This window comes from Myxocyprinus asiaticus, chromosome 24 (genome assembly GCF_019703515.2).
Source record: "Myxocyprinus asiaticus isolate MX2 ecotype Aquarium Trade chromosome 24, UBuf_Myxa_2, whole genome shotgun sequence".
Classification (NCBI taxonomy): Eukaryota; Metazoa; Chordata; class Actinopteri; order Cypriniformes; family Catostomidae; genus Myxocyprinus; species Myxocyprinus asiaticus.
In genome coordinates this window covers 25,736,005-25,762,224 of record NC_059367.1, presented here as the reverse complement: position 1 = coordinate 25,762,224, position 26,220 = coordinate 25,736,005, and the positions used below count along the sequence as shown (strand labels likewise).

The following is a 26,220-nucleotide window of genomic DNA, read 5'->3' as shown; positions in this document are numbered from 1 at the left end:
TTTTGGTCAGCATAGTAATTAGTCATTCAGCAGACGCTTTTCATGAAGTCAAATCAAATCACTTTACTGTCATTCCACCTCAGTGTAACACTCATATCATACAATATACACGTACAGTTGAAGTCAGAAATTTGCATACACGTAGGTTGAAGTCATTAAAACTAATTTTTTAACCACTCCACAGATTTAATATTAGCAAAATATAGTTTTGGCAAGTCGTTTAGGACTTTGTGCATGACACGAGTAATTTTTCCAACAACTGTTTACAGACAGATTGTTTAACTTTTAATTGTCTATATCACAATTCCAGTGGGTCAGAAGTTTACATACACTTAAGTTAACTGTGCCTTTAAGCAGCTTTGAAAATTCCAGAAAATGATGTCAAGCCTTTAGACAGTTGGCCAATTAGATTCTGATTGGAGGTGTACCTGTGGATGTATTTTAAGGCCTACCTTCAAACTCAGTGCCTCTTTGCTTGACATCATGGGAATATCAAAAGAAATCAGCCAAGATCTCAGAAAAAAAATTGTGGACCTCCACAAGTCTGGTTCTTCATTGGGAGCAATTTCCAAACACCTGAATGTACCACGTTCATCTGTACAAACAATAGTACGCAAATATAAACACAATGGTACCACGCAGCCATCATACTGTTCAGGAAGGAGACACATTCTGTCTCCTAGAAATGACCGTAGTTTGGTGCAAAAAGTGCAAATCAATCCCAGAACAACAGCAAAGGACCTTGTGAAGATTCTGGAGGAAACAGGTAGACAAGTATCTATATCCACAGTAAAACCAGTCCTATATCGACATAACCTGAAAGGCTGTTCAGCAAGGAAGAAGCCACTGCTCCAAAACTGCCATAAAAAAGCCAGACTTCAGTTTGCAAGTGCACATGGGGACAAAGATCTTACTTTCTGGAGAAATGTCCTCTGGTCTGATGAAACAAAATTTAACTGTTTGACCATAATGACCATCGTTATGTTTGGAGGATAAAGGGTGAGGCTTGCAAGCTGAAGAACACCATCCCAACTGTGAAGCATGGGGGTAGCAGCATCATGTTGTGGGGGTGCTTTGCTGCAGGAGGGACTGGTGCACTTCACAAAATAGAAGGCATCATGAGAAAGGAAAATGATGTGGCTATATTGAAGCAACATCTCAAGACGTCAGCCAGGAGGTTAAAGCTTGGTCGCAAATGGGTCTTCCAAATGGACAATGACCCCAAGCATACTTTCAAAGTTGTGGCAAAATGGCTTAAGGACAGCAAAGTCAAGGTATTGGAGTGGCCATCACAAAGCCCTGACCTCAATGCAATAGAAAATTTGTGGGCAGAACTGAAAAAGCGTGTGCGAGCAAGGAGGCCTTCAAACCTGACTTAGTTACACCAGTTCTGTCTGGAGGAATGGGCCAAAATTCCAGCAACTTATTGTGAGAAGCTTGTGGAAGGCTACCCAAAACATTTGACCCAAGTTAAACAATATAAAGGCAATGCTACCAAATACCAACAAAGTGTATGTAAACTTCTGACCCTCTGGAAATATGATGAAAGAAATAAAAGCTGAAATAAATAATTCTCTCTACTATTATTCTGACATTTCACATTCTTAAAATAAAGTAGTGATAACTGACCTATGATGGGGAATGTTTTCTACGATTAAAAGTCAGGAATTGTGAAAAATGGAGTTTAAATGTATTTGGCTAAGGTGTATGTAAACTTCTGACTTCAACTTTATAATACACTTATTTATAAATGTTCTTGAGACGTTAAGAAGAAATAATAGAAAATGTGCAAATTACTGAATAAACAGTTTCACATGTGTGTAAAGAATTTAAGAACAAAGTAGTGGTAGTTGGGATGCAAGTAGTCATGTAGCAGAATTTCAATGTGCGCTGCATTTTTGGGTTGCATAGACTCCTGTGAATATTGTCTAGAGCTAAGTAGGTTTTTAAGAGAAAGCTATTGAGTCGATAATGAGTGATTGTTTCTTTCGCAGAACTCGAACTTGGTGTTGCAAGCGGACAGATCTCTGATTGACCGCACCCGCAGAGATGAGCCCACCGGAGAGGTGCTGTCTCTGGTTGGCAAACTGGAGGGGACTAAGATGGGAGACAGGAGCCAGAGAACGAAACCTCAGATGCTGGAGGAGAGAAGAGCAAAGTAAGACTTGTCTGAAACTCTTAGGGTTCATTAATGTGCATTGGGTCTTTAAATATACACAAAACAAGGGTTTCATTGAATTTTATCCTTTGTGTGATGCAGGAGGAGGAAGAGAGATGAGGACAGACATGACATCAACAAGATGAAAGGATTCACACTGCTATCTGAGGGTATTGATGAGATGGTGGGCATTGTGTACAAGCCCAAGACCAAAGAGACCAGAGAAACATACGAAATCCTCCTCAGCTTCATTCAGGCAGCTCTTGGAGATCAGGTAAGATGAATGAATGTGATACGGTGTTGAAAACTAGTGATCATTGCCTTTGATTCAGTGCAGAGCAGGGACTGAAAATGTTCCAAGAAACAAAAACCGAGTCCCTTTCAATTGTTCCGGAGTGAAAACGTTATTTTTTACATTTTGGTAACCAGTTAATTTCATTCTGCTTATTTTTGTTATGAAACTAAAATCAGAATGGTTTTTGACAGTAAATTTTCAGAATTACACCACTACCTGTTGCCCAACAAATTATTTGAACTTAGTTGAACATGATAAGCATGTGCTTTGATTCTTTTGATTTTTCTCCCAATTTGGAATGCCCAATTCCCAATGCGCTCTAAGTCCTCGTGGTCGCATAGTGATTCGCCTCAGTCCAGGTGGCGGAGGACGAATCCCAGTTGCCTCCGCGTCTGAGACAGTCAACCCACGCATCTTATCACGTGGCTTGTTGAGCGCGTTGCCACGGAGACATAGCGTGTGTGGAGGCTTCACGCCATCTACCGCGGCAACCACGCTCAATTCACCATGCACCCCACCGAGAACAAACCACATTATAGTGACCACGAGGAGGTTACCCTATGTGACTCTACCCTCCCTAGCAACCGGGCCAATTTGGTTGCTTAGGAGACCTGGCTGGAGTCACTCAGCACGCCCTGGGATGTGCTTTGATTCTGAAGGAAACTGCTGCATCACACATTTCTTTGCCTGAATGCATGTTGTGGATGTGGCCTCCCAAGACATACTAAAGACCATTTAGAAAACTATATATAATTACTACATTTACATGCATGGTTAATCCAGATACAAGGAAAAATATAGAGGTAAAAAGTAAATTTCTCAGTTGTTTCAATCCTTACTGAATTCCTGGGTATGATGCATTGATACAGATTTGATGCTGCCAGGTTTTGACCGAGAAGCAGGTCTGTAATTTAAAAAAATAAAGAGTTCAATAATTATTACATTTAAAATAAAATAATTCGGCCCGCATAAGATGCCGTTTAGCCCAAACACGACCAACCAATGTGTGCGTGTATGCAGGACGGAGAGAAATTTTGGCTATTAGTTGATTTTAGATGGCCAGATGTATTTTTTTATATTTTGGGGGATATATTTATTATTAAGGATCCATTTATTGAAAAGACATTATTTTATAAAGGCTACTGTATTTTGTGTGTGTATTTCCAGACCAGGTCCCCTTTTTTTCTTGAGAGATCTGGTAACACTAACAACGTTTCCATCCAAGGATTTTTTGCAAAAAAAGTTTTAGCATATCAAAATAAAGCTGATGGAAATGCAAATTATCACTAAAATTTCACAAGTGTCGACATAATATTTTTCCGTTTAACTCTAGTGCATAAACTCTGTCGATACATCAAATGTCGTGAAAACTGGTTTGGAAACACTTTTTGTTGAGAAAATTGGCATTAACGCAAAAATATAGTGTCATATGATAGAATTTACCCCAATCGTTAGCCAGTGTTAATCATGACAACAAGGTATACGTCCATAAAAGCTAATTTATTGTACGTGATTATGGATTGATCTTAACGGCATAAAGATCCGATCACTGCAAACATGACACTTCCAGGAGTGCCAACACAAATATCTCGTATCAAGACATGCATATTGACAAGTGCACGGAGAACAAATGAATGGCCACTGTTTGGATTAATTTAATTGCGGTAGACATCCGTTTATTTATTAAAGTTTCTTTTCCACACCATTCAAAATAATAGACGGCAGTCATGGAATTAGCCCACAATACAAAAAAACATTTAATTTCTGTGCACAAAGAGGTTTTAAATTAAAAATAAATACACAATACTAGTAGAAAAGCATCAGTGTACTTTTTTGGAACACTAACAGCCCTATTATATAAAATTATTGTTTAGCTTACTTTTGAAAAAATGCTGGCAAAATTCCCTGTTTTAAATTAAATAATTACCAAATGAAAAATGCATTAAATTACAAAAAAATAATAAAATTACCAAACGAAAAAAATAATATTTTTAGACCTATATATACCTTTTCTTAACACAAACTGAAATTAGCCGTATCCTGTTCTGTAGACGAATAAAGTCGGCTGAATGACATTTTCTACACTTCAAGCCTATAAACTATCAGAACTATTTGTTCAATGCTGAGTTCACTTTCAGAAAACGAGCTTTTGAACATTTTAAAACTTTTAGATATTTTAAATCTAACCCTCTTTACCTCGGATCGCATTTGCTGAGCTTCTTCAGAAAATGTAAATTGCATTATGACGCTAAAATTAATTTGAGATGATAATCAAGTTCAGTTGGTCGTTAAAAGTTGCTGGACAAATATACGGGACATAATGCAGTTTAGATGCTTTAGATGATTGTTCAAAATAGCCTATTGAATATCAGGAATGTATCATATATGTAAACCCTGTATTACACCGCATCAATTTCTTTAATAGCTGTGCACACAGCATATACACATCGACGGATGGTCCTTATACTAAGACCGAAAGTTTCCCCCACTACTTGGTGCAGGTTGCCAGCTTGAAAAGGGCCATGACGATTGCAACATCAGGATCAAAATTACAATCCTATCAGAAGGGCAACTGCTCCCTTTTGATTGCAATTCCTCGTCTTCTGATTGCTATTATTTGTGAAATTAAAATGACAGTTAGCTGGCTAATTTCAATGAATTGTCTCAATACTCTCCCCATTTTACCAAAACTTCGGAGGAAAAAAATTAGGGACATCTGGGAGGCGAATTAGCTATAAACACATTTCTGAATGGAAATGGCTTAAGGGCAGATTTCTTTTGCGATAAACCAGAATTTATGCGACAAAGTGTTTTTTTAGGCATGACATCATCACGCACACCATTTTTATCGATAAAAGGCCGTTTGAATGGAAACAGGCAGATGACGGCAAATTTCGCAAACATTTTTTTACGCATTTTCACTTTGTCGATAAAAAAATAGCGTGAAAAGTGAATGGAAACTAGGCTAATAAAACTGGAACATCACCCATCTTATGCACAGAGTACTGTCATAAAAATACAAAAATGTTATTAACCATTCTTTAACCTCCGGAGACCTGAGCATGACTCCTGTGTGCATTTTCCATTCCCTTTTTGATTTAACTTGTAGCCCCTAAGAAACATGCAAATATTTTTGACCAAATATTTTTCCTAAAAATTTATGTCCACATATGTGCTCAGTGGGTCTAAGTTGTGACATTTTAAATAATGCCAAGCCATAGAAAGTCAGATTTTTTTTTTTTAATCCAATTGTTTATGTTTGGGGGTGGGGGGACTTCCGGTAGTGCGAAATGGAGTAGACGCATTTTCTGAAGCTCTGTCTGACTTACCTTAATTTTCTCACCTAGACCATTTTATTTGTTAATAACAGTAACAATTCAGTAGCTCATAGTTCATAGGATAATGACAAAGCCAAATAAAGTAAAAGAAAATGTGATAAAGGCACAGAGGAGGAAGAAAGAAAAACGGCGCTAAAGGAGCAGATGCTAGCATGAATTCCCCCGCCCCATCGGTCAGTAATGACGATCTTATGGCTGCTATTAATGCACTCAGCGGCAATATGGACAATAGGTTTAACGGACTTTCAGCCTCACTTTCCACAGTGAAAAGTGCATTGGATGAAACTGTCACGTGGGTGGAGGAAATTGAAAAGGCTGCGATTGAGGCTTTAGAGCAGCTGTGTTCAAAGTTAATTACAGAGTCGTCACAAATGTGTGGAGTCTCGATCTCATCGCCGAAATATACGGATTGTAGGTATAAATGAAAAAGAGGAGCAAGGTCAACCTACCCGTTTCGTCGAGAAGCTGCTTCCAAAACTCATGGGTGAGGAGCATTTTCAAAAGCCAATACAGGTTGATCGGGCGCACCGTAGTCTAAAGCCGGCTTCTAATGGCAGACCTAGAGCAATCATTGCCCGGCTTCATCACTGTCAGACCAAGGAGCTCGTCCTACGCCTAGCCAGGCAGAACCAGCTGCTGTTCTACATGGGGATACCGAGCGATTTACCCAGATTTGACCATGGATACCTTGAAAAAGCGACAGGTGTTCAACAACATCAGAGAGAAATGTAGAGCTAGGAAGATACGGTGTGGCTTTCGCTTCCCGGCAAAATGCATTGTAACGGTGGACGGCATCGCGGCGAGCGAATTCTTGAGTGACAAAGTAGTTGACTGGTCAGTTGCCTGTCAAGCACCATGAAGATTTGAACAATCATGCCGAGTAATTGGAATGGACTATAATGCAAAGGAGCAACAGATTGAACTCTTTTACATTATCTGACTGATTTGTTCCAGATTCTATGGTGAGATTTTCTTATTCAATTAGAACTTTCTAATGGTTCAGAGGTAAGATTGGTGTAACAAATGGTAACCTACGTTAACGATACTATGATGTAGGTTTAAGTGAAGTAGTGGGGAAATATTGTTTTACTGGGAGTATGGGAAAGTGTTTTCTATGTTCTATGAGAGACTATGCAACAGTTATTATGTAACATTTAAAGCAGATATTTATTTTCTCCAGGAGACACATTTGAGACGAACAGCACAGAGATGCCTTCGGCCTGGCTTTTTTCAGCAAAAGCTAGAGGAGTTGCTATCCTTATAAGGAAGAATTTCCCTTTCATACATAAGCAAACTATTGCAGATCAGTACGGTAGATACCTTGTGGTTTATGGGATGATCAATCAGACTCCAGTTACGTTAGACAATATATATGGTCCAAATTTCGACGAGCCGTCATTTTTTACTAAAGTAATTGAAACTCTTCCTAACCTGCAAGACTCAAATGTCATCATCGGGGGAGACTTTAATTGTGTCTTAGATCCAACTCTTGACAAACAACCGAGTTAGTTAACTGCGTCAAAGTCTTGTGAAACAATTAATAATTTATATTAAAAATCTCGGTTTAGTAGATATCTGGAGAGTACTTCACCCCTCTAATAGAGATTATTCCTTTTTCTCTTCTGTGCATAAATCTTACTCGAATTGATTATTTTATAATTGATTCCAAATTAATATCTATGGCAACCGCCTCAAAATATCATGTGTTAATATCAGACCATTCCCCACATTCATTGGATTTGAATTTAGGCGTAGTTAAAGGAGAATATACATGTCGAATGAATAACAGTCTATTAAAGGACAACCGGTTCTGTAATTATTTCAGGGAGAAAATAAAATTCTTCATATCTACAAATGATAAAGGAGACGTTCACGGTTCAACTCTTTGAAAGCTGTTTTAAGAGGAAATATAATGGCATATGAGGCTGCGTAAAGAAAACAGGAAAAAGGAAAATTAAAAGAAATTGAGGACATGCTAATGCAGTTGGAGACAGAATATAGAGCCACTCGGCGCTGAATGTTGAATAAAATTAAAATATGAATGTGTCAAATGTGTAAAAATGTATTAAAAACACTCAATCAAGTTAAGCAGCAATATTTTGAACTAGGAGATAAACCGCAAAAACTACTTGCTTGCCAGCGGAGACATGCCCAAGCATCTCGAGCTATACACTCGATAAGATCGGATAGTGGCAAACTCTTAAATGATCCTTTTTGCTAAATTTTATGAAGATGTATATCGGTCCCAGGAGAATACTTCAAACACAGCAATTAATTTTCTAGCCAATTTGAATCTTCCAAAATTAAATGAAGATGCAGTAAAACATTTAGATGCAGATATAAGCCTTAAAGAGATTAATAAAGCAACTTTTTTCTTTTCCAAATAACAAATCCCCTGGCCCAGATGGGTTTACCATTGAATTCTTCAAGAAATTTAGTGAAATAATTTCCCCCTTTCTTGTACGCATGTATAAACATAGTGGCAATGCCTCTGAGCTGCCTCCTACTTTATATAGGGCCAAAATAACTTTGGTTCCCAAACCAGGACGTGATCCCTTAATGGTTTCATCTTATCGTCCTATTTTGCTGATCCCAATAGAAACAAAACTTATTGGGAAATTACTGTCAAATCGTCTGAGAAGCCACATTTGCACTATTGTTCATCCTGACCAAACCGGCTTTATGCCTGGCAGACACATGTTTTAATATTTTATATGCCAAACATTATACAGACACAGCTATCATTTCTCTTGATGCGCAGCACGCCTTTGACCAGGTAGAATGGTCATACATGAGATCTGCCACAGAAGCATTTGGATTTGGGCCTGTCTTTAAGGGCTGGATTGAAACTATCTATGTTCACCCTGTTGCATCTGTAATCACAAACCAGAATGTGTCTCCTCCCTTTAAGGTATGCAGAGGAATATGACAGGGCTGCCCTCTCTCACCTTTTATGTTTGCGATTCTTATTGAGCCCCTGGCTGTGAGTATAAGGCAGCATAAAGATATTAGTCCTATAAATATTAAAAGTTTCCCCCACCATCTCTCATTATACGCAGATGACATTTTATTATATATTTCCGACCCTCAAAAGTCTGTCCCTTCAGTTTTGTCTGATCAAAACATTTGGAACCTTTTCTGGCTTTGCAATTAACTGGAAGAATAGCGAATTAATGCCCATTACAAGAATCGACCCAATTTTTGAATTCCACCCCTTTTAAAAAAGCACAATTCTTTTGTGTATCTCAGGGTTACAGTTCCTAAAGGGCCCAAATATCTACTTAGAATAAACTGGCTATGAATATTAGATCAGTTAAAGCGAAATACTGAATTTTGGAGGACGCTGCCCATGTCAGTGGCAGGTAGGATTAACTCGATCAAGATGGTGGAACTCCCACGGTTTTTGTAAATTTTTCAGGCAATTCCCTGTTTTATCCCACAAAGTTTTTTTTAAACAATTAGATGCTGTAATTGTGCCTTATTTGTGGGACTGTAAGAGTGTGCGAATATCTAAGAAGCATCTATGTAAAGCTAAGAAGGATGGAGGGTTTAGCCTACCGCAGTTCAAATATTATTACTGGGTAGCTAATCTAAGCAAGAATTAATATATATATATATAATTTTATGTTTCCAGGAGTGTTGGTTATTCGTGTTTTTGAGACGTTACAGAAAATAGCATACAGTGCTGTGAAAGTATTTGCCTCTTCCTGATTTATTCTGTTTTTGTGTATATCTCGTACTAAATTGTTTCAAAAATTCAAACGAAATCTAACATAAAACAAAGGCAGTCTGAGTAAACACAGAATACAGTTTTTTAAATTATAATGTTATTTATTGAAGCAAAAAAGTTATCCAATACCAACTGGGGCTGTGTTAAAAAGTATTTTCCCCCTTAGTTACTAAATCCCCAAATCTATGAAACTACATTCATAATGTGGTTCAGCTGGACTAGACACAGCCAGGCTTGATTACTGCCAGCCCTGTTCAATCAAATCAACACCTAAATAGAACTTTTACAGCAGCATGAAGTTGGCTAAAAGGTCTCACCCCGTAGCACACTATGCCAAGGTCGAAAGAAATTCCAGAAATGACGAGGAAAAAGGTGATTGAAATACATCAGCCTGGGAAGGGTTACAAAACTATTTCAAAGGCTCTGGGACTCCAAAGAACCACAGTGAAAGCCATTATCTCCAAATGGAGAAAACTTGGCACAGTAGTGAACCTTCCCAGAAATGGCTGACCTTCCAAAATCCCTCCAAGAGCACAAATGACGACTCACCCAGGAAGTCACCAAAAAGCCAAGGACAATATTCAAGGAACTGCAGGCCTCTCTCGCATCAATAAAGGTCACTGTTCATGACTCCACTATCAGAAAGACACTTGCCAAAATGCCATCCATGGAAGAGTGGCACTGTTAACCCAAAAGAACATTAAGGCTCATCTGAATTTTGCCAAAACACACCTTGATGATCCTCAAACCTTTTGGAAGAATGTTCTGTGGACTGATGAGTCGAAAGTGAAACTGTTTAGAAGACAGGGATCCCGATACATCTGGATTAAATCAAACACAGAATTACACAAAATTCTCATTTTGTAATAAATCAATTAAATGTTTAAAATGGCATATCGGATGAAACTAGAGACAATAATCTTTTGACTCAAACATGTTTCAATGTAAAAACTTAATGAGGTTTCTTACCAGATGTAGGTTTGTTGCCGTTTCTCCCAAAGACAAACTTTGCTGAGATTGGCGGCATGTTGTTTTGTCACTTGACTTGGTGCGTTGAAAGTTTAACCCTTTAATGACAGACTAGAGTCTGCTGAACTGAGATCAGTCGGTTTAAATGAAATTGAATTATGCATAGCCTTTAGCAAAGCCAAAATGGAATGTCCACATATGTGGATGTGGGGTCAGAAGGTTAATTTCTATTTAACTGGTTACAATTTGGAAAGGAGGCAATGGAACACTGGAATCAGAACAAAAAAATACAGTTTCTGCTCGGACCTAACCACAATGTAAAAAAAGAAATTTTTTAGTCACTGATGCGGAGATATTCTGTACTCAGGTAAATTTGCACTGATGATTAAATGCATATATGTGTGTGTGTGTGTGTGTGTAATATATATATACACACACACACCGAACAGCCACAACATTAAAACCACCTGCCTAATATTGTGTAGGTCCCCCTCGTGCTGCCAGAACAGCGCCAACCTGCATCTCATTCTGAGACGCTATTCTTCTCACCACAGTTGTACAGAGTGGTTATCTGAGTTACTGTAGACTTTGTCAGTTTGAACCAGTCTGACCCATCTGGCACCAACAATCATGCCACGGTCTAAATCACCAAGATATTTTTTTTTTCCCCCATTCTGATGGTTGATGTAAACATTAACTGAAGCTCCTGACCCATATCTGATGATTTTTTTTTTCTCTGGACCGCTGCCACACAGTTGGCTGATTAGATAATCGCATGGATAATTTCTGTAACTGCTGATCTCCTGGGATTTTTACACACAACAGTCTCTAGAGTTTACTCAGAATGGTGCCAAAAACAAAAAACATCCAGTGAGTGGCAGTTCTGTGGACAGAAATCCCTTGTTGATGAGAGAGGTCAACAGAGAATGGCCAGACTGGTTTGAACTGACAAAGTCTACAGTAACTCAGATAACCGCTCTGTACAATTGTGTTGAGAAGAATATAATCTCAGAATTCTATTGTGAGATACGGGTTGGTGCTGTCACACACACACACTGGTGGCCAAAATTTGGAATAATGTACATATTTTGCCCTTATGGAAAGAAATTGGTCCTTTTATTTACCAAAGTGACATTCAACTGATCACAATATATAGTCAGGACATTAATAACGTGAGAAATTACTATTACAATTTGACAAAAAATTACTTAAAATTACTTAAACTACATCAAAAAATCCTCCACGTGCAGTAATGACAGCTTTGCAGATCCTTGGCATTCTAGCTGTCAGTCTGTCCAGATACTCAGGTGACATTTCACCCCACGCTTCCTGTAGCACTTGCCATAGTGTGGCTATCTTGTCGGGCACTTCTCACACACCTTACAGTCTAGCTGATCCCACAAAATCTCAATGGGGTTAAGATCCATAACACTCTTTTCCAATTATCTGTTGTCCAATGTCTGTGTTTCTTTGCCCACTTTAAACTTTTCTTTTTGTTTTCTGTTTCAAAAGTGGCTTTTTCTTTGCAATTCTTCCCATAAGTCCTGCACCCCTGAGTCTTCTCTTTACTTTTGTACATGAAACTGGTGTTGAGCGGGTAGAATTCAATGAAGCTGTCAGCTGAGGACATGTGAGGCATCTATTTCTCAAACTAGAGTCTCTGATGTACTTATCCTCTTGTTTAGTTGTACATCTGGCTTTCCACATCTCTTTGTGTCCTTGTTAGAGCCAGTTGTCCTTTTTCTTTGAAGACTGTAGTGTACACCTTTGTATGAAATCTTCAGTTTTTTGGCAGTTTCAAGCATTGTATAGCCTTCATTCCTCAAAACAATGATTGACTGACGAGTTTCTAGAAGGCTCTGTTTCTTTTTTGCCATTTTTTATTATTAGGCAAATTGTATTCCTCAGGATTCATTTTATTGTTGAACAAACACAATGCACTCAGTCAATCCAAAATGTTACTGAACCTCAAACCTGAATGTTTAACAAAGAAAAAGTGAGTTTTGCCTTTCTCAGGGGAATATATAAGTGTGCACTATTATTAGGCAACTAAATTAAAAAAAGAAATTCTCCCAACTCAATTGTTTATTCTCAATTTTTAGAGTAGGTGTAACAAATAACACAAAATGACAATTAAATAATATTTTTGGCCTTTCAAAAATATTCAGTGACCAGTATAGCCACCCTTTTCAATAACTGCCATGAGCCTTCCATCCATGGAGTCTGTCAGTTTCTTGATCTGTTCACGATCAACTTTCACTGAAGCAGCAACCACAGCCTCCCAAATGCTGTTCAAAGAGGTGTATTGTCTTCCCTCACTGTAAATCTCACGTTTGAGAAGGGCCCACAAGTTCTCAATAGGATTTAAGTCAGGTGAGGAAGGGGGCCAAGTCATTATTTGGGCATCTTTGAGGCCCTTGCTGGCTAGCCAAGCAGTGGAGTACTTGGATGCATGTGATGGAGCATTGTCCTGCATAAAGATCATGGCCTTCTTGAATGCTGAGGACTTCTTCCTGTGCCACTGCTTGAAGAAAGTACTTTCCAGAAACTGGCAGTAGGTTTGGGAGTTGAGTTTCATCTCCATGCATTTTTTGTGCCCCAGTTGACTTCGCAACAAAATGTTTGATTGTCCATTGGTCACGCATCAATAGCTTAGTTATTTCAAGAGTGTTGCATCCATCTGAAAGGCATTTTACAATTTTTGACTTTTCAATGCCAGTTAAATCTCTTTTTTTGGCCAATTTTACCTGAGGTAATGAAGCTGCCTAATAATTATGCACACCTTGATGTAAGGTGTTAGTCACTTTTGCCACACCCTCCCTCATTACACAAATATATATTACCTGAAAATGATTGAATTCAATAAGCATTCAAGTTTATATGGTTTGGAGCTGGAAAATTTGCATGGAAATAATAAGATCAGAATACTCACTTGCCTAATAACTGTGCATGCAGTGTATATTGACCTTAAGACATGCCAGTCTGTTGCATACTGTGGCAACTCAAAAACAAACACAAAGACATTGTTAAGCTTCATTAACAAACCAAATACTTTCAACTGTGTTTGATATAATGGCAAGTGATTTTCTAGTACCAAATTAGCAATTTAGCATGATTACTCAAGGATAAGGTGTTGGAGTGATGGCTTCTGGAAATGGGTCCTGTCTAGATTTGATAAAAAAATGACTTTTTTCAAATAGTGATGGTGCTGTTTTTTTACTTCAGTAATGTACTGACTATACTTTGCGATCAGTTGAATGTAACTTTGGTGAATTAAAATACCAATTTCCTTCCGAAACAGCAAAATCTGTACATTGTTCCAAACTTTCGGCTGCGCGCGCGCGTGTGTGTGTATACACAGTTGTGCTCAAAAGTTTGCATACCCTGGCAGAAATTGTGAAATTTTGGCATTGATTTTGAAAATATGACTGATCATGCAAAACAAAACTGTCTTTTATTTAAGGATAGTGATCATATGAAGCCATTTATTATCACATAGTTGTTTGGCTCCTTTTTCAATCATAATGATAACAGAAATCACCCAAATGGCCCTGATCAAAAGTTTACATACCCTTGAATGTTTGGCCTCGTTACAGACACACAAGGTGACACACAGGTTTAAATGGCAATTAAAGGTTAATTTCCCACACCTGTGGCTTTTTAAATTGCAATTAGTGCCTGTGTATAAATAGTCAATGAGTTTATTAGCTCTCACGTGGATGCACTGAGCAGGCTAGATACTGAGCCATGGGGAGCAGAAAAGAACTGTCAAAAGACCTGTGTAACAAGGTAATGGAATTTTATAAAGATGGAAAAGGATATAAAAAGATATCCAAAGCCTTGAAAATGCCAGTCAGTAATGTTCAATCACTTAAGAAGTGGAAAATTCGGGGATCTCTTGATATCAAGCCAAGGTCAGGTAGACCAAGAAAGATTTCAGCCACAACTGCCAGAAGAATTGTTCGGGATACAAAGAAAAGCCCACAGGTAACCTCAGGAGAAATACAGGCTGCTCTGGAAAAAGACAGTGTGGTTGTTTCAAGGAGCACAATACGACGATACTTGAACAAAAAATGAGCTGCATGGTCGAGTTGCCAGAAAGAAGCCTTTACTGCGCCAGTGCCACAAAAAAGCCCGGTTACAATATGCCCGACAACACCTTGACACACCTCACAGCTTCTGGCACTCTGTAATTTGGAGTGATGAGACCAAAATAGAGCTTTATGGTCACAACCATAAGTGCTATGTTTGGAGAGGGGTCAACAAGGCCTATAGTGAAAATAATACCATCCCCACTGTGAAGCATGGTGGTGGCTCACTGATGTTTTGGGGGGGTGTGAGCTCTAAAGGCACGGAGAATCTTGTGAAAATTGATGGCAAGATGAATGCAGCATGTTATCAGAAAATACTGGCAGACAATTTGCATTCTTCTGCACGAAAGCTGTGCATGGGACACTCTTTGATTTTCCAGCACGACAATGACCCTAAGCACAAGGCCAAGTTGACCCTCCAGTGGTTACAGCAGAAAACAGTGATCTCAGCAGTTAAGGCTCTGGGTTACTGATCAGAAGGTTGGGGGTTCAAGCCCCAGCACTGCCAAGATGCAACTGTTGGGCCCTTGACCCAGGCCCTTGACCCTATCTGCTCCAGACCCTGTGCTCTGACCCCTGGGATATGTGGAAAAAAATAATTTCACTGTATATGTGCAAATATATAATGTGTGATTAAATTTGGAAAAAAATAAAAAAGGCCATCACAGTCTCCTGACCTTAATATCATCGAACCACTCTGGGGAGATCTCAAACGTGTGGTTCGTGCAAGACGACCAAAGGCTTTGCGTGGCCTGGAGGAATTTTGCCAAGACGAATGGGCAGCTATACCACCTGCAAGAATTTGGGGCCTCATAGACAACTATTACAAAAGACTGCACGCTGTCATTGATGCTAAAGGGGGCAATACACAGTATTAAGAACTAAGGGTATGCAGACTTTTGAACAGGGGTCATTTCATTTTTTTCTTTGTTGCCATGTTTTGTATTATGATTGTGCCATTCTGTTATAACCTACAGTTGAATATGAATCCCATAAGAAATAAAAGAAATGTGTTTTGCCTGCTCACTTATGTTTTCTTTAAAAATGGTACATATATTACCAATTCTCCAAGGGTATGCAAACTTTTGAGCACAAATGTGTGTGTGTGTGTGTGTGTGTGTGTATATATATATATATATACATACACACACACCTCAAATATTATTTTTTTTTTCTGTGTGTGTGTTTCCTCCCTAAGCCAAGAGATATCCTATGTGGTGCTGCAGATGAAGTGTTGGCTGTGCTGAAGAACGATAAGATGAGGGACAAAGAGAGGAGGAGGGAGGTGGAGCAGTTGCTGGGGCCCGCTGATGACACGCGCTACCATGTCTTGGTCAACCTGGGCAAGAAGATCACAGATTACGGAGGAGACAAAGAGCTCCAGAATATGGGTAAATAGTTGAATTCCAATCTAGAGTCCAAACTGTTTCTTCATTGTAATGTTCAGGCAGTTCCTAGAGATGGCACACTGGGATTTCTTTTGGAAGTAGTATCCTAGGATCATATTTATGGTTACTCTTTGTTCTACTGATTTTAAAATAGGTTGCAGTACGTTTACATGATTGCTTATTGTTTCTATTATTTAATAATTTTATATAAAACAAATGAAGTATTTAAATCTCTTTTTGCAGATGATAACATTGATGAAACCTATGGAGTCAATGTTCAGTTTGAGTCTGATGAGGAGGTAAGTTTGCACATACCGGTTGTTTGTGGTTGCATTTTTCTGTGTGGTTCTTATGATGATGTCTGTTTCGTAACGTGCATGCATTCATATGCAGGAAGGAGATGAGGACCCGTACGGTGAGGTTCATGATGAAGGCTCTGATGACAATGAAGGAGAAGAGGCAGATGAGAGCTCCACTCTGACTGCTAATGTAAGTTAAAAAGCTTCATGCATTTCTGCACATACATTCACAAACAGCCATGCATAATAACATGCTCTGCTCTGTAGCTGGGCACCACAGGAGATGTTATGATGACTAAAAAGAAGGATCTGCACCCGCGAGACATTGATGCCTTCTGGCTTCAGCGACAGCTCAGCCGCTTCTACAACGACGCCATAGTGTCTCAGAAGAAAGCAGATGAGGTTTTGGAGATCCTTAAGGTAATGAATGTTCATGCCCCTTGAGACTGTGGTTTTGCATTTGTTTGTCTTCCTATGTGGCTGATTGGCCTGTTCCATTTGTTTAGACTGCCAGTGATGACAGAGAGTGTGAGAACCAGTTAGTGCTGCTGTTGGGCTTCAACACATTTGACTTTATCAAAGTCCTGCGCCAACACAGACGAATGAGTAAGTAGATCATAATAGTAAGGATTATGTTGGATTTAATGGATTAAAGTTACTTGCAATACCACACCTTCATTCTGTTATTGGTTAATTATTGTTAATGGTTTTTCCTGTCTCTGTCACATCTAGTCCTGTACTGCACCATGTTGGCCAGTGCACAAAGTGAGGCAGAGAAAGAGAAGATCATGAATAAAATGGATGCTGATCAGGATCTTTCCAAAGTTCTTTATCAGCTGCAGGAGACTGAGAAAGAGGACATCATCAGGGTAAGAACTTCTGAAAGTATTTTATTTAATGATGTGAGATTTTTTGCATGATCTCTCACAGTGGAATAGCAGTCTTGATGACTGTAAACGTATGTTTGTTGTTATTCGCAGGAGGAGCGATCTCGCCGAGAAAGAGTGAGAAAGTCTCGTGTGGATGATCTGGAGTCTATGGACACTGATCATGGGGCGGTAAAGAATACCCACAGCTAAATCTACCATTTTAAACCACAATTTGCAATATCCCTGTATGTTTTGATTTTAAAGTGTCTAAACAATTGTCCCAAAAGGACTGACTTGTAGGGCTGTGGTACAGGGTAAATCAGCACAGTTTAATTGTGTTGTGGAGGGGGGGTGCGCAAATTACGCAATTAACTATAAATCACTTTGGAGAAATGTTTTTTTTATTGGTTTTAAAATTTCTTTCTGTTATTACACCATATATCCTACCCTATACGTCAATAACATATAATGTAAACCTCAATGTCAGCTAAAGATATTCCAGAATGTAAAAATTTGTTAATGTATCTGTTAATATAATATTCAACATGAACAAATATCAGTAAACATGTGGACAATAATAAAATGGTTCAGTCCCTTCTTGGCAGAAAGCTTTTCAATTGTCAGGTCTTTTCGATTTTTTTCAACAGGAACGAAACTACATTGTCCGGTTTTAAAGAGGACCTCATTGGGATTATGATGTTTCCATTCGCACTGAATACATATTAAGAATGCAGTGTTAATCTCATCAACGTGTTTTGTACTTATTTTTATCCTTTTTTTTCTCTCTCTAGGCTGTGGCTTCAAGGCAACTACTAGACCTGGAAGATCTGGCCTTCTCTCAGGGGAGTCATTTTATGGCCAACAAGCGCTGCCAGCTTCCTGACGGCTCCTTCCGCAAGCAGAGGAAAGGCTATGAAGAGGTGCACGTGCCCGCTCTCAAACCCAAGCCCTTTGGTGATGAGGAGGTGTGTTTGTTTATACTATTCAAGTGGGGTTGAGTTAACTTAACTTATCTCTTGTTCAGTTATGTATTTCAGCTTGAGATTTTTGTTTTTAAATATGATTGGCTTTTATGAAGCCACATACTGTACAAGAACATATAGCAATGTGTTTTGAAGCTCTGATTTCACCAGTGTCTCACGAGGCCTCCCTCATTTTCTCACAGACTCTAGTGGCTATTGAGAAGCTGCCCAAATATGCCCAGGCTGGATTTGAGGGTTTCAAAACCCTGAATCGCATACAGGGTAAACTCTTCAAGACCACCATGGAGACAGATGAAAACCTGCTGGTCTGCGCTCCAACGGTTAGCCTGCAGTAGTATACAGAGACGACACTCCAGACACTGACCTAAAATAGACAGACACCATTATTTACAACCTATTTTAGGCAGCAAAGAGTTATTTATTTAACACATGAAACACAAGTGGAATAAAAAGTTGAAGCAAGTTTTAGAGAAAAAAAACACGCTTGCTGGGAAAGTTTAAAACAAAAGCCGATGGCGTTTTATACAAAGTACTTTCCCACAAATCAAGATTTTTAATGATGAAATAATGGAAGTTTAATTGCATAATAAAATTTTGCAATTCAAACAAAGCGAAATTAAAGTACATATCCACATGTGCATGCAAACATGCATTAGTTATTGCAAAACATGCATTAGTTACTGCAAAACAAGATACATGTGTATTTGTTTGTTTCAAAGGACTTTAAAGAAAACAGAAAACAAATGTGAACAACTTTCATAATGTGATCATTTTCTTTTCTTGCTTCCAAGTTATGTCACTTATGTCTGCAAAATAGGACTTGACTTGTGCATGTTTACCTTAATGATATTTTGTGTTAAGATTCAGATTTTTTTCCCCCACATCTTTGGACCTGTAGGGTGCTGGCAAAACTAATGTTGCTCTCATGGCAATGCTGAGAGAGATCGGAAAGCATATCAACATGGATGGCACCATCAATGTGGATGATTTCAAAATAATCTACATCGCTCCCATGCGCTCTCTGGTACAGGAGATGGTGGGCAGCTTTGGCAAAGTAAGAGTACCAAACATAATAAACTAATCTTTTGTCCAAATCAGTGCTTGGTCAATAAAGTAATTTTTTTAGTCAGAGCCTTGGCCAGGTGGTTCATGCTTGTGCTCCAGATACATTGAGCTATGGTGGTGCCAATGTAGGAGTTGTGGCTTCAAGTCAGGGTCATGTTGCGTCCTGTTCCCTTTTCTCCCCATAATTTACAGTCATCTCTCTACTTTGTCTCTCAATAGAAAAGCCCTAAAGTGTAATACAAATCCATTTTATGTGAGCAAAAATAGGTAACCATTGTTTTCTTTGACTTGGTAGCTGTGAATATATTTTGTTTGCCTCACTTGAGAAATTTTACTTGCAGTAGATTTATTTGTATTTGTTAATGTTATACTGTTGACAAAAAGTATTAAATGTTCCTAAAACCATTGTCATTTTCATCTGCAGCGCTTAGCTAGTTATGGCATTACTGTTTCTGAGCTGACCGGTGACCACCAGCTTTGTAAGGAGGAAATAAACGCGACCCAGATTATTGTGTGCACCCCTGAAAAATGGGACATCATCACCCGGAAAGGAGGGGAGCGAACATACACACAACTTGTGCGCCTCATCATTATTGTAAGTAGTAAGGCTTGTATTTCCTCTTTTAAAGAAGACTCAGGGTAAAATCCTGTTGGTTGCGCCATGTTTTCCCAATCGTTTTTCCATGCACCCTCATTTAGGACGAGATCCACTTGCTGCATGATGACCGTGGCCCGGTCCTGGAGTCCTTGATTGCTCGAACCATCCGGAATGTGGAGCTGACACAGGAAGATGTAAGGCTCATCGGCCTCAGTGCCACACTGCCCAACTACGAGGATGTGGCGACCTGCCTGCGTGTGGACCCATCCAAGGGACTCTTCTATTTCGACAACAGGTGAGAGATGTACTGCTGCTGTAAGTATGTGAATACCATTGAATAGGTTTACTGCATTATAACATATTAAAGCCCGACCGATATGGGATTTCTGAGACCGATACCGCTTTTAGAGGGTGGGAAAATTCACCTATTAACGATATGGTGGCCGATTTAGTTAATTTGAGAGCTGGAATGAAAACAGACCTTTTCTATGTGGATTGTTCACCGATTTTGCACCGATATGACTATGCAAAGGTACTCAGAAGGCTGCTTTCTTAAATATTTTTATCAAAGAATATTTGATATTATTATTATACATTGTCAACAAATTCTAGAAATGAACACTGAGAAAATAAAGAATAAATAAAAATACAATAAATAGCTTAAAAAACATCAGTACTATATGTTTAGTATCAGTCAGTTGCTGACCATTTAAATAAAGAATAAATACAAATAAATAAATAGCTAAATAAACATCAGTACTGTTTAGTATCAGTCAAATGCTGACCATTAAAATAAAGAATAAATAAAAATAAATAGCTAAATAAACATCAGTATTACTGTTTAGTATCAGCCAAATGCTGACTATTTTAATACTGCCAGTCAATTAGGGGCAGGTTGTAAAACAAGAAGCATTTACACCTGCCGAGACAAGAGATAAACAGCAGCAGCGGTGTTACAACGTATTCTGCTATACAAGTTCAGGGGAAACTTTCAACGGTGGAAAACCAGACTTTTAAATATTACATTTTGTAAATGCAGTGACTGGAATTGTTCGGTTGAAGGGGGTACCAAACTGTGAATCCTTAACAGTTTGGTGAATACATGTTTACACATTAGCTTCCACTCAGCTGACAAGCAATGAAATTAGCTACGTGATTAGCTAGTTATCTATAAGCTCGTTGTCACGGAGAGTAAAAGATGGACCAGCATTGCGTCTCACCAACTACACTACTGGTCAAAAGTTTTGAAACACTTGACTGAAATGTTTCTCATGATCTTAAAACTCTTTTGATCTGAAGGCGTATGCTTAAATGTTTGAAATTAGTTTTGTAAACAAAAATATAATTGTGCCACCATATTAATTTATTTCATTATAAAACTAAAATGTAATTAAAAAAAAGTTTTTGAAATTGATGACTTGGACCAAATAATAAAGAAAAGCAGCCAATAAGTGCCCAACATAGATGGGAACTCCTTCAATGCTGTTTAAAAAGCATCCCAGGGTGATACCTCAAGAAGTTATTTGAGAAAATGTCAAGAGTACATGTCTGCAAATTCTAGGCAAAGGGTGACTACTTTGAAGATGCTAAAATATAACACAGTTTTGATTTATTTTGGATTTTGTTTAGTCACAACATAATTCCCATAGTTCCATTTATGTTATTCCATAGTTTTGATGACTTTACTATTATTCTAAATGTGAGGAAAAAAAAATTGTAATAAAGAATGAGTAAGTGTTTCAAAACTTTTGACCGGTAGTGTAGGTAACAACGTAGCGTGAAATCAACACTCAACAGACACAATCCACCACCGCACCGTTGTCTGATGAGCTGCAAAAAGGTGCTCTGATGTTTACCTTTCAATATGCTACATTACTAACTGCACTGACAAACTATAGCTGGCTAACAGCAAACAGACTAGAGTGACATGGTTGTCAGGGACAAGGTTAATGTTATATTAGGAAAATGATGGGGTCATTGTTTATTAACAAGTATGTATTTCACAAATTAGTTAGCAACTTACTGCGAAGGCACCGCTCAACTCCGCACCGCTCAACTCCGCACCGCTCAACTCCGCACCGCTCAACTCCGCACCGCTCAACTCCACACCGCTCAACTCCACCCTGTCTGCAGAGCCACCGTCAGCTCAGCTCTGTAAACAATGGAGTCGGAGCGTGCTCTGCTGGACAAACTACGTAGTGACACCAATTCTAAAGCATTGTTTTCTGCATTATATGTTCTGAAAAAAGTTTTCATATCTCCGCATATCGGTAAAATATACGCCGATACGATATATCGGTGAAAGGCTAATATCGGCCGACCGATATATCGGTCGGGCACTATAACATATGCATGTTGGGTGTTTTCCTTTGTGTAGTTTCCGGCCTGTGCCTCTGGAACAGACATATGTAGGAATCACAGAGAAGAAGGCTATCAAACGTTTCCAGATTATGAATGAGATTGTCTATGAGAAGATCATGGAACATGCTGGAAAGAATCAGGTAAACTGAAAACAATAACCATTGAACGTTAAGAAGCATTTTCCACCTAAGTGGCATCTTACAGTGTTCAATCATTAATGATACTCTAGCTATCTTTTTTAATCATTTATTTCACTTACCAGGTCTTGGTGTTTGTGCACTCAAGAAAGGAGACCGGGAAGACGGCGCGTGCGATCAGGGACATGTGTTTAGAAAAGGACACTCTGGGCTTGTTCCTCAGAGAGGGTTCAGCCTCAACTGAGGTCCTTAGGACTGAAGCAGAGCAGTGCAAGGTCAGGACACACCTACCACTGAAGTGCTGTACACCAGCCTACAAATGTTATACACTTAACCAGGCCCAAATGGAATTTGCATATTCAGAACTCTCCAGATTTCTGCACGTTATTAATTATTAATCTTTTATTAAATATATTGGCCTATTAGGTTTTTTTTAGGTGCCACTGAGAGTGTAGCATCTCAACCCTGTTCAACTTATTTTACCATGTGAAGTGAAGTGTTTCTTTTCTGCACCACTTGTAGCTCCAAACAGAATGTAAAATGACCTTCTTTATCTTGCTCTTCCGTTTTTTGATAAACAAATAACCCTGCCTCCAAACTCACGCCATTGGTTGAGCCAAAGTTATATCCAGCCAATCGGCATGCTCAAACAGATATCATTTTCATTCGGTGCAGCTAGTGGTTCAGAAAAACACCTTTAAATCCATTCCATCAGGGCCTGGTTGTAATTGAACACCATAGATTTAGTGTGTACTAAAAGTTTTGACATTTTGTTCACTTTTTGTCCACAGAACCTGGAGCTGAAGGATCTGTTGCCATATGGTTTTGCTATTCACCATGCTGGAATGACCAGAGTGGACAGAACACTGGTAGAGGATCTGTTTGCTGACCGTCACATCCAGGTTAGCTCTTAATGTTCTGATTATTTAAGGTTCTAAAAGGAAAATTTGCATCAGTCTAAACATTGGATGTGCATATTGTAGGTATTGGTGTCCACAGCCACGCTGGCCTGGGGTGTAAACTTGCCGGCGCACACGGTAATAATCAAAGGCACACAGGTCTACAGCCCAGAGAAAGGCAGATGGACAGAGCTGGGAGCCCTAGACATCTTACAGGTCAGTCTACACATGCTACTATAAACTGGTCAGAGTACTCAAATACTAAGTGTTTTGGCAAGTGTTAACTTGCTTTTCTGTAACACAGATGCTGGGTCGTGCTGGAAGGCCGCAGTATGACTCTAAAGGAGAGGGCATCTTGATTACATCTCATGGAGAGCTTCAGTATTACCTCTCTCTGCTCAACCAGCAGCTGCCTATCGAGAGCCAGATGGTGGCCAAACTACCCGACATGCTCAACGCGGAGATAGTGTTGGGCAACGTGCAGACTGTCAAGGTAGGGTTTGTTTTTGCAAACTCACACGTACATTCATTAGTCAGCAATTTATGCCACCGTTATTCAGCATAATCCTAGTAGAGGCATTTATGTTAGAATTATCAGCATTAAAACATTTAGCAAAAAAAAAATGTAACAAAATTTGGGGGTGGTTAGTATGGTCAACAAATGAAGGTATCTAGATATTTGAACCACATCTACTGAGTTGTTGATTTTTGAAAGTGTCATTTTGCACATCCCTACTATTGGAAGTATTGGAAATTCAGAATCTGTTGCAGTTTTTTGACTTGTTTGTAAATGTTGTCAGGATGCAGTGAACTGGCTGGGATACACGTACCTCTATGTACGGATGCTGCGGAATCCCACACTGTATGGCGTCTCTCATGACGATCGCAGCTCTGACCCTCTGCTGGAGCGACGCAGGATGGATCTGGTGCACACGGCTGCCACCGTCTTGGAGAAGAACAATCTGGCCAAATATGACAAGAGATCCGGCAGCTTTCAGGTACTTAGTTTCCTCTTGTCATATTAACCCACCTCTCAAACTCTGGGCTTTCAGAAAATAATTTTATATGAGGGATGAATGAGATTGTACCAGCTTTACATCCCTAACCAAAGATAATGGATTTTTGCAGGGCTGAGTGAAAACATCAGTTAGCCTTTTAATTACTATGATAGCAACAGATGTTGTTTCATTGCTGTATAATGTGTTCTGCTGTAGGTCACAGACCTGGGCCGCATTGCAAGCCATTTCTACATCACCCACGATTCCATAATGACTTACAACCAGCTGCTGAAGCCCACACTGAGTGAAATCGAGCTCTTCAGGGTGTTCTCTCTCTCATCAGAGTTCAGGAATATCACAGTCAGAGAAGTATGTGCCTTATATTAAAGAGCACCTATTATGGTTTTTAAACATGCCTAATTTTGTTTTAAAGGTCTCATACAGTAGATTTACATGCATACAAGGTAAAAATAAAAAAAAACTTTAATTTGCTTATAATTTAAATTGCAGCATTACCTTTTTTAACCTAGTGTCAAAAATGATTCGTTCAATGATCCGTTCTAAAGGATTCATTCTAAACTCCTCCTTTCAGAGAGCCTACTCTGCTCTGATTGGTCAGATGTCCCAGTCTGTTGTGATTGGTCTACCGCTTAGTGTAGTGTGTGCCAATGAAGACCAGAGGCGGGTTTTTTGTTACCAAATTATGTAGGTTAGTACAGGAAGTAAGTCTGGAATTACTAATGACTCGTTTCAGGTGTTCAGAATCGGTTCTTTCTTTGGGAGTCAATAACTCCATTTGTCGTGCACTTTGATTTCTGAAACTTTGCAGAATTTTTTACATTCACAAACAGCTATATAACACTACATGAAAGGTAATATTTGAAAAACCATAATAAGTGCTCTTTAAAACCAACTGAAATATTTGAATGTCTAGAAGTAGAACTCCCAAGACATAGAGTGGTTAATTGACTGCACTTACCAACATGCTTATTATTATTCTTTGATTGGCAGGAGGAAAAACTTGAGCTTCAGAAACTGCTCGAAAGAGTCCCTATTCCAGTAAAGGAAAGCATTGAAGAGCCCAGTGCAAAGGTTTGTTTGTAGTAGAAAGAAATATATGGCTGTTCAGGATAGCATGTAATATACTAGTCCTGAAGAATACTACAGTTGTGCTCAAGTTTGCATACCCTGGCAGAAATTGTGAAATTTTGGCATTGATTTTGAAAATATGACTGATCATGCAAAAAAACTCTTTATTTAAGGATAGTGATCATATGAAGCCATTTATCATCACATAGTTGTTTGGCTCCTTTTTAAATTATAATGATAACAGAAATCACCCAAATGGCCCTGATCAAAAGTTTACATATCCTTGTATTGTATGTCAGGTTTAAATGGCAATTAAAGGTTAATTTCCTACACCTGTGGCTTTTTAAATTGCATTTAGTGTCCGTGTATAAATAGTCAATGAGTTTGTTAGCGCTCACGTGGATGCACTGAGCAGGCTAGATACTGAGCCATGGGGAGCAGAAAAGAAATGTCAAAAGACCTGCGTAACAAGGTAATGGAACTTTATAAAGATGGAAAAGGATATAAAAAGATATCCAAAGCCTTGAAAATGCCAGTCAGTACTGTTCAATCACTCAAGAAGTGGAAAATTTGGGGATCTCTTGATACCAAGCCAAGGTCAGGTAGACCAAGAAAGATTTCAGCCACAACTGCCAGAAGAATTGTTCAAGATACCAAGAAAAACCCACAGGTAACCTCAGGAGAAATACAGGCATTGGCTTCTTTCTGGCAACTCGACCATGCAGCTCATTTTTGTTCAAGTATAGTCATATTGTGCTCCTTGAAACAACCACACCGTCTTTTTCCAGAGCAGCCTGTATTTCTCCTGAGGTTACCTGTGGGTTTTTCTTTGTATCCTGAACAATTCTTCTGGCAGTTGTGGCTGAAATCTTTCTTGGTCTACCTGAACTTGGCTTGGTATCAAGAGATCCCCGAATTTTCCACTTCTTAAGTGATCGAACAGTACTGACTGG

At 38.9% G+C, this 26,220-nt stretch overlaps 1 protein-coding gene across 1 annotated transcript in view; it reads left to right on the top strand.

The window, feature by feature from the left end:
- Positions 1–26,220, top strand: part of LOC127414750 (U5 small nuclear ribonucleoprotein 200 kDa helicase-like) — a 39,305-nt gene that overhangs the window by 441 nt on the left and 12,644 nt on the right. Inside the window, exons 2-23 of the mRNA XM_051652989.1 lie at positions 1,995–2,158; positions 2,261–2,432; positions 15,780–15,972; positions 16,213–16,268; positions 16,363–16,458; positions 16,536–16,688; positions 16,775–16,874; positions 17,001–17,137; positions 17,249–17,326; positions 17,929–18,102; positions 18,303–18,440; positions 19,019–19,174; positions 19,610–19,780; positions 19,885–20,078; positions 22,161–22,284; positions 22,407–22,556; positions 23,073–23,183; positions 23,265–23,396; positions 23,485–23,673; positions 23,981–24,178; positions 24,395–24,547; positions 25,190–25,270. Coding sequence (XP_051508949.1) covers positions 1,995–2,158; positions 2,261–2,432; positions 15,780–15,972; positions 16,213–16,268; positions 16,363–16,458; positions 16,536–16,688; positions 16,775–16,874; positions 17,001–17,137; positions 17,249–17,326; positions 17,929–18,102; positions 18,303–18,440; positions 19,019–19,174; positions 19,610–19,780; positions 19,885–20,078; positions 22,161–22,284; positions 22,407–22,556; positions 23,073–23,183; positions 23,265–23,396; positions 23,485–23,673; positions 23,981–24,178; positions 24,395–24,547; positions 25,190–25,270 — 3,120 coding nt within the window. The remainder of the gene's footprint in view (positions 1–1,994; positions 2,159–2,260; positions 2,433–15,779; positions 15,973–16,212; positions 16,269–16,362; positions 16,459–16,535; positions 16,689–16,774; positions 16,875–17,000; positions 17,138–17,248; positions 17,327–17,928; positions 18,103–18,302; positions 18,441–19,018; positions 19,175–19,609; positions 19,781–19,884; positions 20,079–22,160; positions 22,285–22,406; positions 22,557–23,072; positions 23,184–23,264; positions 23,397–23,484; positions 23,674–23,980; positions 24,179–24,394; positions 24,548–25,189; positions 25,271–26,220) is intronic.